The sequence below is a fragment of the Felis catus genome, chromosome D3 (genome assembly GCF_018350175.1).
Source record: "Felis catus isolate Fca126 chromosome D3, F.catus_Fca126_mat1.0, whole genome shotgun sequence".
Lineage (NCBI taxonomy): Eukaryota > Metazoa > Chordata > Mammalia > Carnivora > Felidae > Felis > Felis catus.
In genome coordinates this window covers 25,884,474-25,899,592 of record NC_058379.1, presented here as the reverse complement: position 1 = coordinate 25,899,592, position 15,119 = coordinate 25,884,474, and the positions used below count along the sequence as shown (strand labels likewise).

The following is a 15,119-nucleotide window of genomic DNA, read 5'->3' as shown; positions in this document are numbered from 1 at the left end:
ACCTGAAGTGACATCCACCACGAGGAAGTGATCGGGCAGAGATCAAAACAGGAAGGCAAAATTTGAATATAGTATCACATGATATTAAGGGATTATTGTGACCAATTAACTGGTGACGGGCACAGGAGGGTCCATGACACTCTCCTCTCTGCTTTTGTATACATTTGAATGAGACTGTTTTGTGGTTGTTGGCGTTGTTTTTAATTTTTTTAAGCTTATTCATTTTTTTGAGAGTGAGCGAGCGGGGGAGGGGCAGAGAGAGAGGGAGAGAGAGAATTCCAAGCAGGCTCCACGCTGTCAGCACAGAGCCCGATGCAGGGCTCGAACTCACGAACCGTGAGATCGTGATGAGCTGAAACCAAGAGTCAGGCAGTTAACCGACTGAGCCACCCTGGCGCCCCATGGAAGTGTTTTTGATGAGCCGATCAAGGGGTGCCTGGGTGACTCAGTTGGTTAAGCGTCTGACTCTTGATTTTGGCTCAGATCATGATCTCACGATTCTCAGTATTCCTGAGTTCCAGCCCCACATTGGGCTGTGTACTGTGGGTGCAGAGCCTGCTTGGGATTCTCTCTCTCCCTCTCTCTGTCCCTCCCCCACTTGTGCTCTCTTTCTCTCTCTCTCAAAATAAATAAACTTAAAAAAAAAAAAAAAGAGCTGATCAAAACTTGGGAGCAAGGAGAGGCAGACAGAAAATCAGGACAGTGGGATGGCCTGGGTGGCTCGGTTGGTTTAAGCACCAACTTTGGCTCAGGTCACGATCCTGTAGTTCCTGAGTTCAAGCCCCATGTCCGGCTCTGTGCCTGTCCTGCTTGGGATTCTCGATGTCTCTTCTCTCTGCCCTCCTGCCACTCACGCTTTCTCTCTCTCCCAAAATAAATAAACACACTTTAAAAAAAACAAACCAAAAAGAAAATCAGGACGGTGGCAGAAAGCCAGAGAGGACGGAAGTACGGAGCTGTCAAGGGAACGTCAAGAATGCCTGGCTTACAAACTGTCCCGATGTAAATGCTCTGCTTCTGAAAAGCCACCACGCTGAGGCAGCCGCATCCCCACCGAACAATAACGTGCTGTGGCGCTCACCTGAGGAGGATAGAAATAACAAATGCCAGCCCTCGTCGGATCGCCTTCTTCCTTCACCTTTGAACCATCATAAAGGAAAAAATAATTCCACCTGGCAAGAGAACAGAATGGAGCCATGTTTCCTTTCATCCAGCGATCGAGGCATTTTAAAACACAGCTTCCTATGCCCCAGCGCGAGAAGGGCTCATTACTCAGGATTTGAAGAGCCTTCTGGTGGCCCCAGAGAAGAAAAACATCCAGTGGCTACAAATAGATAACAAACCACTTCGAAAGTGCTGTCGAGTCCAACTAAAAATATGCCTCTATCCCGTCGTCAGACCGTCTGGCCCAAAGGACCAAAGTGTATCTGGGGGAGAGACAGAGCGCCCAGGGACATCTCTTGTTTGAGACACTGACCCTTAACCATACCACCACGTGGTTTGGAACACTGTCATTTGAGGCTCTGATAACCAAATTAGCTGGGGACGTCTTAGCCACATGCCCTGCAACTGCTGGGCACCACAGTCTCTGGAAATATCCCTTTGACCAGAAATCCACGCGTTCATTTAACAAACAACGAGGGCGACAGTGTGCTCTCCCCTTTGCCAACCCTGGGGCCATGGCGCTAAAAGAGAGACTGTAAACATTTCATTTCAGCGCAGGACAGTGAGTCTATAACAGGAAAAATGGGGCTTATGAAAGCTGACAGAGGAGCTCCAAACCCCTCTCTGCCCTCACAGTGTGTTAACTCCAACACGACCCATCATCAAACTTCTGATTTCCTTCCAGAACCCTCTGTTCTTTGGTAAGGACTCTTCTAGTCTACTCTGCAGTATAACTACCTCTTTAAGACCACAAAGCAGACCCCCCCAAAGGCTGAACCTGGGTTTTACCTCTCCAAAAGCACACCCATCAGGCTAGAGCATCAGGAGGAACTGTGACCACTCTTTTGACACCTGCGCTCTTCTCCCTGGATCTACACCCTCCCCCTACCACCCTCCCTGGCTCCCAGCTTCTCTTCCTGATGACAAGGCTAACTCTTGTTTCCAGCCGCAGTCTGCTTTCCTGAGTTGTAGAACCAGATGTGGAACCACCTGCAGGGCAAGCCCAGATCAAAAAGCCTCAAGAACGTGTCAAACCCAATTCAGAAATCCCACTGCCGGGCCCCACTGACCCTCTCCTTACGTCGTCGGGGCAAAAGCACCCTCACGCTTTCTGGCATGCAAAAGACACCCTGGGGGTCATAATGGATGGCTCCCTCTTTGTGCCTTCCACACACATAACTGGTCACTGAATCCTGCTCCTAGTTAAACCAGCCCATTTGTTTGCATTGTTCAATGAAACGTTTGCTGAGCCAAATTGGGAGAGAGGCTTAACCCGTGTGGGGCTGAGAAGGGAACGGAGTTTCAAGCAGACGTTGTGTAATAGCCTTCAAGAGGCAGACGGGCCAGACCTCTTCTTATGGTGTAATTCTGCACTGTAACCGTTTCTTGTCTCTTACAAATGAAGATTACAATGCCCACGGTCTCATCGAAGCTGACTGCGTGACCCGGCCGTGGCCGGCTTTTCTGCAGTCAACCAGTAATGCTCGACTCGCTCGAATACTGCAAGGTTTGAGCTCTGGAGAGAGACCATCGGCTCACATGCCTGACTGGGCCGTTCTGAGAAAAATGCCTTCTTTCCGCCCCCCCCACCCCCCCCTTAGTGAAAGCAAGACGGTCTGGCTGGGGATTTTCAGTTCATCCAAGGCATCGGTCCAGCAGCTGGGCAGGAGGCAAACCACACAGGCCTTGCTACTCACCAGGAGGCTGACGTCGGCTCCGTCAAGGTAGAAGTGGCCATTTACTTGCCAGTGGCCCTCATTCTACTTATTTGGGTTTTCTTGTCCAGTATTGCTTTTTGCGCCCCAGCAGTAAATCCAGACGTGAGAGATTTAAGTGTTTTCAGCCACAACTGTCACCTGCTTGGTTTTCACGCAGCATGAAAGTGCTACTTCCTTCCTCGCAGGCTCTTCGGTGCCATGAATACCTCCATGCCTCTTAGAACTCTGGGAGAGAATCTAATAAAGCGAGAGAAATCTACCAGAAAAGTCAAATCCACTAAGCTGGTTCCATGAGGATCAGCATTCTGGCTCCCTGCAGAATGGACTCTTCAAAAAGCTCCTGGCCAGGAAAGCCCAAGGGGGGAGATGCATGCTGAAGGCGGTGTTCCGAAGCGATTTTCTAGTTTGTCTGATTCAAAGCCATTTGGAAGATTCTTTTAAACATTGTGAAGCTGCCGGTTCAAACATCAGTGCCTTGGTCCTAAAATAAACACAAGGAATAGATTATTTCAGAAACCCATGAGACAGCATGTGACCCAGCAGGGTTAGGCAAACGGTATACTTCAAAGAGTCTTCTAGAAAGTTGAAAATTGTGTTTCAGAACAAAAAAAGAGAGTGGGGCAGGACTTTAGAGTAAGTTCTTCAGTTTTTTTTGAACAGTTCTGCCACACAGAAGACAAAACTACACAAGTAGTGTGAAATAGCTCTGTATGCCAGGGACAGCTATACAAATAAGGTGGTTGTTGCAGTAATCACGGAACTCAAATTAAGGAACTGTCACCTTGACAGCTCAAAAGTAATCTGAACGTTAAATCCAGAGCTGGGCAAGTTTTTCAAAACAAAAAAGAGTTTAACAAGTGGCTCTCAAACTCCAAGAGAACAGGCAACAGAGCACCATGGAATTTCAGAATCAGAAGGGACCCCAGTATCATTTACCCTGAGGCTTCTCTCTCGTACTGTCAAAAATTAGCTGGTCCCTGGCCTACTCCCTCCAGAGACACAGGCAGCTCATAGTGTTAACTTTATCCTGCCACCAAACTAAAACTGGCCTCCCAGGAACCTCCCAACGCCGGTCTGGATAACACACCAGGAAAACAAAACAGGGTCTCTAATTCTTCCTCAAGAATTAGAGTGGTCCCTTCAGAACTCTATTTCTATTGTCACTTTGTCCAAGCTGGATGTCTCAGCCACAGGGTTTCAACTGCTTGCTCACCATCTGTCATCCTCCTGAGAATACTGTAGTTTTCCTAAGGCTTTTTTCTTAGAAGTACCTAGAGAGGACCCCACTGACTCTCTGAGGCCTGTGAAATCTCTTATCTTTCCTCAGCTTTAGGCATCTTGAGGTAGGCCTCCACAGGCCATACTCATGGTGTTCTCTGAAGCATTATCTGGGGCATGTCAGCTCTTGGAATCCAGGACAGCAGCCTGACACCCCCATCCCTCGTTCCCCTAGGACCGAGCCCCACGCTGCCAAGGTCCACCCTCCTATCTCTAAAAGGTCCAGGGGAGGCCGGTAATGTCCCCGAGGTAGGGCAGGTGTTGGGGTGCGACCAGAGAAGGCTCCAGCAGCCTGGGAAGTTGCAGTAACGACCCGGAGGAGCCAAGAAGTGGAGGCAGGAAGGTGTGGTGTTGGAAGTGGCCTCAGTGAGTCAGCGGGCCAGGAAAAGGGGCGCTAACGACTGCGATCAGGAACGGGTTAAGGGCACTGAGCGGTGTCTGGCCTCAGCTCCAGGGGGCCGGGAATTGGTGGGCAAAGGCGAGGGGGGAGGTCAAGCGGGGCCGATTGCCGCGCGGAGAGGCCGCCAAGAGGCGCTCTCGGCCGGGGTCCCGCCCCTCGGTGTCCCTGCATCGCCCACCCGCCGGCATAGCCGGGCAGCCCGGGGTTTCAGGGCTCGGGCCCCGCAGGGTGGGCAGCAGCGGGGCGCCAGCGACTCCCGCCCCGTACCTACTCGCGCGGCGGACAGGCCCGAGGATCACGCGCCGCCAGCGCCTGCCGCCCCCTACGATTCCCGGAGAGCTGGCGCGCGGTGATGACGTCAGGCGGCGCGCCGCTGACGTCAGAGGGCCATGGCGGCGGCGGCGGCGTTGGAGCCCTGGCAGGCTGCGGCCCCGCGCAGGAAAAGGCGCTCGGCGGCGCGGCGTCCGCGAGGGAGGGAGGCGGCGGCGGGGGGCCTGGAGGCCGAACCAGAGACGGACGGCCGAGTCGTGCTTCGTCGCATCCGGGAGGCCCGGTGAGTGCGGAGTTGGCCCTGGGACCGAGTCTTCATCCTTGGGAGGACCGCTCCGAGCCTCCGTCTCGCCACCTGTAAAGTGGGCATATCTGCAAACCCTTAGGGTTATTGTGAGGATTTTACGGAGGTGGGGAGCTTATTACAGACTGAATCGGAGTAAAGGTCGTCATTCCTCTTGTTGCACTTCCAGCTGCGCGACCTTCGGCAAGTTCCATAATCTCTGCCTCAGTTTTCTCATCTGAGAGATGGCCCTGAAAATAGTACCCGTATAGGCTTGTTTTGAGGATTCAGTGAGTTAGTAAATGTATGTAAGTGTAAACCACGGTGCCTGGAGCTGGGTAAGTGCAGAAACAGTGTTTGGTGTTAATATCATACGAGTGTTGGTTATTGTTATTGCTGACGCCGGGGAAGCAACACGAACGTGATTGACATCTTCACGGTGATCATCATTAGTTAATTGAGGAGCTGCTGTGTGCCTGCCACTGGCTTATGCATTCTACTTAGTACATCTTTATCAATTTGAACATCTCAGACAGCTAGGATCCTGTCAGGGCTCAGAGTCTTAGAGACACCGGTAATGTATGGAACCAGATTTCAAACCCATAGCTTTGCAGCTCCAACACCTGTGCTTCAAAGTTCTCCATTATTCGGGCTTAGCCCAGACCCTCATCCCTCCATGCTTTGCTCTGCACCTTGCAGTTTAGAACAGTACCTAACAGAGGAAGCACTTTGATAAATGTTACCTATTTTTGTTACTTATTTTTGTTGCCATTATTTATTTGCACTCCTTTAAGGGCCCAGTAAATAACAGCTTTTGTTAGTGCTTCAGATCAACAACTGGGGGAAATTAGACTAATTTTATATGCTCTTCTCCCCCAGAATTAAGGTCAAGAGACAGTTGATGACTCTGAGGTTACCACTGAATAGAAAGGAGTTGGCTGACCAGTTGATTGAGCCTGAGTAAACAAACAGCAGCGACTTTTTCTAGGATCTTGGAAGACGTCTCTGAGAAGGAGTGTGCCCAGGGATTTGGAAAACCCTTAACGCACTTTCCCTACACCTTGCATTGTTATTCTTCCTCAACTTCTCCAGTATCCCCCCCTCCCTTCCTGGGAGCTCCTTGCTTCTTCTTGTACCCATAAATGTGGTGCAGACCCCACTGCTCTGAGTAGAGAGGAGCCCAGCACTTTACATGCTGTTCTGTGCGCAAACTCACCAGTTTCCAAAGCACTCCCAGTACATTAGAGCTCTCCTGTACCCTCTGTGATGAACATGAGGGCAGCCTCGGGCAGATGTTTTCAATTCTGTGTGGTAAACGCTGGTGTGTGGCTTGTCTGTTCAAATCCAATTTTGTTTAAAATTTTTTTTCTTTTTTCTTTTTTTTTTAGTATTTATTTTTGAGACAGAGAGAGACAGAGCACAAGTAGGGGAGAGGCAGAGAGAGAGCAAGATACAGAATCCAAAGCAGGCTCCAGGCTCTGAGCTGTCGGCACAGAGCCCGAAGCGGGGCTCAAACTCACGAACCGCGAGATCATGACCTGAGCCGAAGTTGGACACTTAACCGCCTGAGCCACCCAGGCGCCCCCCCCAAATTTTTTTTTTCTTATGAGAACTTTTAAGATCTACTCTCTTAGCAGCTTGCAAGTGTTATTACCTATAGGCGCCATGCTGTATATTACATTCCCATAACTTATTTTATACCTATAAGTTTGTACCTTTTGACCCCCTTTATCCATTTCACACCCATCCTCCCCTCCACAACCACCAATCTGTTCTCTATCTAGGAGCTCAGTATTTTTGTTTTTTAGATTCCGTATAAAAGTGATGTCATATAGGGGCGCCTGGGTGGCTCATTCGGTTGAGCGTCCGACTTTGGCTCAGATCGTGATCTCGCGGTTTGTGCATTCGAGTCCTGCATTGGGCTCTGTGCTGCCAGCTCCGAGCCTGGAGCCTGCTTCGGATCCTGTGTCTCCTTCTCTCTCTGTCTCTCAAAAATAAATAAATGCTAAAAAAAAAAATTTTTTTTAAGTGATGTCATCTAGTATTTGTCTGACTTATTTCGCTAAACATAAGGCCCTCAGGGTCCATCCCTGTTTTTGCAAATGGAAAGATTTCATTATTATGGGTGAATAGTATTTCATTTTATATAGATACACCACATCTTTTTTCTCGAATCATCCCTCCCTGGACACATAGGCTGTTTTCATACTTAGCTATTGTAAAGCTGCAATGAATATGGGGGTTCACATATCTTTTCAAATAGGTGTTTTTGGTTTTGTTTTGTTTTGTTGATAAATAGCCAGAAGAGAAACTGCTGGGTCATAGAGTAGTTCTATTTTTAATTTTTTGAATAACCTCCATACTGTTTCCCATAGTGGCTCTACCAACTTATGTTCCTGCCAACAGTGCGTCAGGGTTCCATTTTCTCCACACTCTTGCCAAAGTTTGTTATTTCTCGTCTTTTTGATACGAGCCCTTCTAAACTGGTGTGAGGTGAGATCTCACTGTTTTGATTTGTACTTTCCTGATGGTTACTGATATTGACCATCTTTTCACGTACCTGTTGGCTCTCGGTATGTCTTCTCTGGATAAATATCTATTTGGATAATTCCATTTTTTAACCACATTGTTTGGTTGTTTTGTTATTCAGTTGTATGTGTTCTTTATATATCTTAGGTATTAACCTTTTATCAGGTATGTGATGTGCAAATCTTTGCTCCCATGCAGTAGGTTGCCTGTTTTTTTTTTTTATTGTTGGTGGTGGTGGTTTTCTTTGCTGGGCAGAGGCTGTTTAGTTCGGTGTAGTTTTGCTTATTTTATTGTTGCTTTTGTTGCCTTTGCTTTTGGAGTCAGATCCAAAGCCAGGACCTAGGTCAAGCAGCTTGTCGCTTATGTTTTCTGCTACGAGTTTTATGGTTCCAGGTCTTCCATTCACGTCTTTAATCCATTTTGAGTTCATTTTTGTGTATGTTATAAGATAGTGGCGCACTTTCATTCTTTTGCATGTGGCTGTCCAGTTTTCCCAACACCATTTATTAAAGAAATTGTCCTTTCCCCCTAGGATATTCTTGGCTCCTTTGTCATAAGGTACTGGACCATATATGTGTGGGTTTATTTCTGGGCTCTCTCTTCTGTTCAGTTGATCTGTGTGTTTGTTTTTATGCCAGGATGCCAATAATCATTATAGCTTTGTAATAGAGTTTGAAACCAGGGAGCATGATGCCTCCAGCTTTGTTCTTTATCAAGATTGCTTTGCTGTTCAGAGCCTTTTGTGACTCCAAATTTTAAAGATTGTCTTACGTGAAAAATGTGATAGGAATTTTGATAGGAATTGTATTGAATGTGTAGATGGTTTGGGTAGTGTAGACATTTTAACACTGTTCTTCTAACCCCTGAGCACGAATGTCTTTCCATTTATTTGTGTTGTCTTCAATTTTTTTTTCCTTAACGGCTTATAGTTTTCTGTATACAGGTCTTTCACCTCCTTGGTTAAATTTATCTCTAAGTATTTTTTTTATGCAATTGTAAATGTGATTGTTGTTTTGTTTTTTAAGTTTATTTTGAGAGTGTGTGTGTGTGTGTGCGCGCGCGCGCGCACACACACACATGCACGCACAAGCGGGGGAGGGACAGAGAGAGAGGGAGAGAGTCCCAAGCACAGCTCCCACGCCATCAGTGCAGAGCCCAACACAGGGCTCAGTTCCACGAACTGTGAATCATGACCGGAGCCAAAGTCGAGTTGGATGCCTAACTGACTGAGCCACCCAGGCACCCCAAAATGTGATTGTTTTTTAAATTTATTTTTCTGATAGTTCATTATTAGTGTATCAGAATGCAACAGATTTTTGTGTATTTTTTATCCTGCAACTTATACTGAATTTGTTATTCTAGTAGTTTTTGGTGTCGTCTTTAGGGTTTTCTTTATAAAATACCATGTCATCTGAAAATAGTGGCCGTTTTAGTTCTTCCTTTCCAATCTGGATGCCTTTTATTTATTTATTTTTCTTGTGTAATTGCTCTGGCAAGGACTTCCAATACTGCAGTTGACCCTTGGCCAACATGGGTTTGAACTGTGTGGTCCACTTAATACGTGAATTTTTTTTTCAATAAATACACTGCTGTAAATGTATTTTCCTTTAGGATTTTCCTAATAACATTTTTTTTTCTAGCTTACTTTGTTGTATGAATTCAGTATTTAATACATCTAACATACAAAGTAGTGTTCATTGACTTTTTTATGTTATTGGTAAGACTTCCAGGCAACGGTAGGCTATTAGTAGTTACATCTTGGGGGAGTCAGAAGTTATACTCAGATTTTTGACTGCACAGGGGTTTGGCACCCCTAACCCCTGCGTTGTTCAAGGGCCAATTGTATGTTGAATAAAAGTGGCAAGAGTAGGTATCCTTGTCTTGTTGCTGGTCATAGAGGAAAAGCTTTCAGCTTTCAGCATTCACCATCGAGTATGATGTGGCTTGTCATATATGGCTTTTCTTATGTTGAGTTACGTTCTCTCCGTACCTGCTTTGTTGAGAGCTTTTATCAAAATGGATGTTGAATTTTGTCACATATTTTTTCTGTGTCTGTTGAGAGGTCATATGCTTTTTCTCCTTAATTTTGTTAATGTGGTATATTATTTTGATTCATCCCTGGAATAAATCCCACTTGATCATAGCATATGGTCCTCTTACTGTATTGGGTTAAGTTTGCTGATATTTTGTTGAGGACTTTTCCATCTATGTTCGTGACAGATATTGGCATCTTGGCTGGTTTGGACAAGGGCAGTGCTGGCCTCATAAAATGAGTTGGGAAGCATTCCTTCCTCTTGTTTTTCCTGGAAAAGTTTGAGAAGGATTGGTATTCATTCTTCTTGGAAGATTTGGTAGAATTCACCAGTGAAGCCATCTGGTCCTGAACTTTTGTTTGTTGGGAGGTTTTTGATTACTCGTTTAGTCTGCATACTGGTGATTGGTCTGTTCAGAATTTCTGTCCTTGTGATTCAGTCTTGGAAGGTTGTATGTTTCTGGGAATTTACCCTTCTTGATTGCCCAACTATTTGGGGTGAAACTGATCATAGTAGTTTCTTATGATCCTGTGTATATAGTATTGGCAGTAATATCTGTTTCTTTTCTGATTATATTTGTTTAAGGCCTCCGTTGTTTTTTGTTTTTTTTTAACCTTAGTCTAGCTACAAGTTTGTCAGCTCTTTTGTTGATCTTTCTATTGTCTTTTTAGTCTGTATTTTCACTTATTTCCATTCCAATCTTATTTCCTCCCTTCTGCTAACTTTAGGCTTCCTTTGTTCTTTTTCTAGTTCCTTGAGGTGTAAAGGTAGATTGCTTATCAGGACCTTACTTGTTTCTTGAGATCGGCCTGTTTCACTATAAACTTCCTTCTTAGAACTACTTTTTTTTTTTTTTAAGTAAGCTCTACACCCAGTGTGGGGCTCGAACTCACTACCACATGAGATCAAGAGTCACGCCCTCCACTGTGAGCCAGCCAGGTGTGCCACTCTGAGAACCACTTTTGCTGCATTCTATAAATTTTGCTAAGTTGTATTCCACTTTCATTTGTCGTGAGGTATTTTTCGGTTTCTCTTTTGATCTGCTCATTGACCCATTGGTTGCTCAGCAAGCTCCGTGTTTGTGAGTTTCCAGTTTTCTTCTTAGAATTGATTTCTAGTTCCATACCACTGGGGTCAGAAAAGATGCTGGATATGATTTCAGTGATCATTTTAGAAAGTTCCAGTCTCAAGTTTATTAAGGCTTGTCTTGTGGCCTGGCACGTGACCTGTCTTGGAGAATGTTCCATGTGCACTTGAGAGGAATGTGTTCCACGTACTGCTTTTGGATGGAGAGCTCTAAATATACCTGTTAAGTCCATCTGGTCTAACTTGTTGTCTGAGGCTGATGTTTCCTTACTGATCTTCTGTCTGGATGGTCTATCCAATGATGTAAGTGAGGTGTTAAAATCCCCTACTATTCTTGTACTGCTGTCGATTTCTCCTTTTAGGTCTGCTCATATTTGCTCTACATATCTAGTTACTCCTAAAATTGGGTGCGTAAATATTTACAAATGTTGCATCCTCTTGTTAGATCGATTCCTTTATCACATAATGTTCTTCTTTGGCTCGAATTACAATGTTTGGATTTTTCTTTTCCCTCCTTCATTGGACTGAGAATCAGAAGATGGTTTGTTAGCTGTGCAACCTGGAACAAAGCACACCCCTTCTCTCAGTCTGTTTTTTTCTCTGTAAAATAGAAACAACAAATTCTTCTCCCAGGCTCAAATAAGAGAGTGTGTATAAAAGAGCTTCGTGAACTGTGAGATGCTGTCCAGATACGAAAAGTGACAATGCTCATGATGATTATGCAACAACCAGATGTTCAGGAGAAGATTTTTTTTTTAATTTTTCTAACGTTTATTTTTTTTGAGAGAGAGAGAGAGAGAGAGAGCAAGCATGCACAAGTGGGGGGGGGAGGGCAGAGAGAGAGGGGGAGAGAGAATCCCGAGCAGGCTCCACGTTCAGCACAGAGCCCAGCACAGGGGGCTCAGTCCCATGAACCATGAGATCATGACCTGAGCGGAAAGCGAACCAGACGCTCAACCAACTGAGCCACCCAGGTGCCCCCTTAGATTAAATTATTTGAACCTTTCACAAAAAATTGAGCATCAAAAGATGCTATAATTGGGGGCACCCAGTGGGTCCAGTCAGTGGAGCATGCAGCTCCTGATCTCGGGTCCTGAGTTCGAGCCCCAGGTTGCAGGGTAGAGTTTACTTAATTAAAAAAAAAAAAAGAAAAAACAAAAGGAAGAAGATGCCATAATTGGACTTGTTTTCCTTTTGACCCCTTTAGGCATTTCTCCCACCTCCAACCCCTACCTCTGGCAACCACTCATCCGACCTCGGTATCTGTGAGCTTGGTTTTTTGGTTCTGTTTTTTGTTTTGTTTCGGTGTTTTGTTTTTGTTTTTTAAGATTCCACATGAAAGTTATTTAGAATATTTCTCTTTTTCTGTTTGGTCTGTTTTACTAAGCACAATGACCTCAAGGTCCATCCATATTGCAGATGGAAAGATTTCATTCTTTATTATGGCTGAGTAGTATTCCATTGTGTATATACACCATAGTTTCTTTTTTTTTTTTTTTTTTTTTTTTGTCCATTCATCCATTGGTGGACACTTAGGCTGTGTCTATATTTTCATTCATAAATAAGGCTTCAGTGAACATAGGGGTGCATGTACCTTTTCCAGTTAGTGTTTTCATTTTCTTCAGATAAATAGAAGGGGAATTGCTGGATCATATGGTAGTTCTATCTTTATTTTATTTTTTAATGTTTATCTGTTTTTGAGAGAGAGAGACAGATAGAGCGTGAGCAGGGGAGGGGCAGAGAGAGAGGGAGACACAGAATCCGAAGCAGGCTCCAGGCTCTGAGCTGTCAGCGCAGAGCCCGATGTGGGGCTCGAACTCGTGAACTGTGAGATCATGACCAGAGCCAAAGTTGGACGCTAAACTGAGCCACGCAGGTGCCCCTATTTTTAATTTTTATGAGGAACTTCCCTACACTTTTCCATGGTTGGCTGCACCAATTTACATTCCCACCAACAGCGAATAAGGGTTTTCCTTTTCTCTCCATCTTTGCCAACACTTGTTCTTTCTTGTTTTTTTTGAAAATAGCCATCCTAACAGATGTGGTGTGGTATCTCATTGTGGTTTCGATTGGCACTTCCCTTGTGATTCATGATGTTGAGCATCTTTTCATGTACTCGTTGACCATCTATATGTCTTCTGTGGAAAAATGTCTATTTGGATCTACCCATTTCTTAATTAGATTGCTTGGGTTTTCTTGTTACTGAGTTGTAGGAGTTCTTCATATTTTGGGTATTAATCCCTTATCAGATACATGATTTGCAAACGTTTTCCCATACAGTGGGTTGCCTTTTTATTTTGTTGATGGTTTTCTTTGCTGTGCAGAAGCTTTCTGGTTGGATGTAGTCCCACATGTTTATTTTTGCTTTTGTTTTTACTTTTGGTAATCAAATTTTGAAAATCACTACCAAGACCTATGTCAAGCAGCTTTTCCCCTCTGTTTTCTATGAGGAGTTTATGGTTCCTAGTCTTACATTCAAGTCTTTAATCCATTTTGGGTTAATTTTTGTGTACGTTGTAAAATAGTGGTTTCATTCTTTGCATGTGGCTGTCCAGTTTTCCCAACACCATTTATTAAAGAGGCTGTTCTCTCCCTCTTGTATATTCTTGGCTCCTTTGTCATAAAGTGTTTGACCCTATATATTTGGGTTTATTTCTGGGCTTTCTCTTCTGTTCCATTGATCTGTGTGTCTGTTTTAATGCCAATACTATATTGTTTTGATTACTGTAACTTTGTAGTAGAAACCTGAAATCAGGAAGTGTGATGCCTTTAGCTTTGTTTTCCTTTCTCAAGATGGCTCTGGCTATTCAGTCTTTCATGACTCCATACCAATTTGGGGATCCTTTTTTCTATTTCTGTGAAAACTGCGATTAGAATTTTGATAGGAATTGCGTTGTGTCTGTAGGTGGCTTTGGGTAGTATAGACATTTTAACACTGTTCTTCCAATGCATGAGCACAGAACATCTTTCCATTTACCTGTGTTTTCGATTTCTTTCCTTAATGTCTTATAGTTTTCAGTATATAGGCTTTCACCTCCTTGGTTAAGTTTATTCCTCGGTGTTTTATTCTTTTTGATGCAATTTCAAATGGGATCACCTTCTAAATTTCTTTTTCTGATAGTTAATTATTAGTGTATAGAAGTGGAACAGACTTTTGTGTATTGATATTGTATCCTGCAACTTTACTGAATCCATTTATTAGTTTGAACAGGTTTTGGGGGGGAGTCTTTAAGGTTTTCCACATGTCATCTGCAAATAGCGAGTTTTACTTCTTTCCTTTCTTGTTTTGATGCCTTTTATTTGTTTTTCTTGGTAATTGCTCTGGCTGGGATTCTAATTCTATGTTGAATAGAAGTAGCAAAAGTGGGTATCTTTATCTTATTCCTGATATTAGAAAAAATAATAACAGCTGAAACTTCTCGCCATTGAATGTGATGTTACGTTGGGCTTGTCACATGTGGCCTTTATTATGTTGAGGTATGTTCCCTCTATACCCACTTTGTTGGGAAATATCCATCATAAATGGATATTAAATTTTGTCAGATTCTTTCCCTGCATTTCTCAACATGATCATATGATTTTTATTCTTCATTTTGTTAATGTGATGTATCATGTTCATTAATTTGCATGTGTGAACTATCCCTGCATCCCTGGAGTAAATCCCGCTTGATCATAGTGTATGATTCCTTTAGCATGTGGGTGAATTTTGTTTGCTAGTATTTTGTTGAGCATTTTTGCATCCAAATTTATCAAAGACAGTGGCCTGTAATTTTTTTGTAGTGTCCTTGTCTGGTTTTGGCATCAGGGTAATGCTGGCCCCAGAAATGAGTTTGGAAGCATTCCCTCTTCTGTTTTTTTGGGTTTTTTGTTTTTGTTTTTTATTTTGGTTAGGGGGAAGCTTGGGAAGGATCAGTATTCATTCTCTGAACGGTAGAATTCACCATTAAAGCCGTCTAGTTCTGGCCTTTTGTCTTTTTGGAAGTTTGAAATTGCCGATTCTTTTGGGTTGTCCAAATTGTTGCTGTGTATTTTCACAGTAGTCCCTTTGATCTTTTGGTTTTTTGTGGTTGTAATATCTCCTCTATCATTTCTGATTTTGAGTCCCCCCTCTCTCTCTTTTGTTCTTGGTGTGTCGTCGATTTTGTTACTCGTTCAAAAAATCTGCTCTTTTGTTGATCTTTTTTCCTATCTTTTTTTGGAATCTATTTCATTTATTTTTGTTCTGGTCTTTGTTATTTCCTTTCTACTAACTTTGGGCTTTGTTCTTTTTCTAGTTTGTGAGGTGTAACATTTGGTTATTTATTTCAGACTTTTCTAGCTTCTTGAGGTAGGCCTGTATTGCTATAAACTTACCACTT

At 43.8% G+C, this 15,119-nt stretch overlaps 2 protein-coding genes across 4 annotated transcripts in view; one reads left to right on the top strand and one right to left on the bottom strand.

Annotated features, from left to right (window-relative positions):
- Positions 1 to 4,957, bottom strand: part of HPS4 (HPS4 biogenesis of lysosomal organelles complex 3 subunit 2) — a 27,609-nt gene extending 22,652 nt beyond the window's left edge. For all 3 annotated transcript variants that reach the window (XM_003994757.6, XM_019814859.3, XM_019814858.3), the window contains exons 1-3: positions 4,828 to 4,957; positions 2,862 to 3,363; positions 1,082 to 1,172 (exon numbers count right to left, since the gene is read on the bottom strand). In XM_003994757.6, coding sequence (XP_003994806.4) covers positions 1,082 to 1,172; positions 2,862 to 2,902 — 132 coding nt within the window. In that variant the 5' untranslated portion in view covers positions 2,903 to 3,363; positions 4,828 to 4,957. The remainder of the gene's footprint in view (positions 1 to 1,081; positions 1,173 to 2,861; positions 3,364 to 4,827) is intronic.
- Positions 4,931 to 15,119, top strand: part of SRRD (SRR1 domain containing) — a 16,152-nt gene continuing 5,963 nt past the window's right edge. The window contains exon 1 of the mRNA XM_045042017.1: positions 4,931 to 5,113. Coding sequence (XP_044897952.1) covers positions 4,950 to 5,113 — 164 coding nt within the window. The 5' untranslated portion in view covers positions 4,931 to 4,949. The remainder of the gene's footprint in view (positions 5,114 to 15,119) is intronic.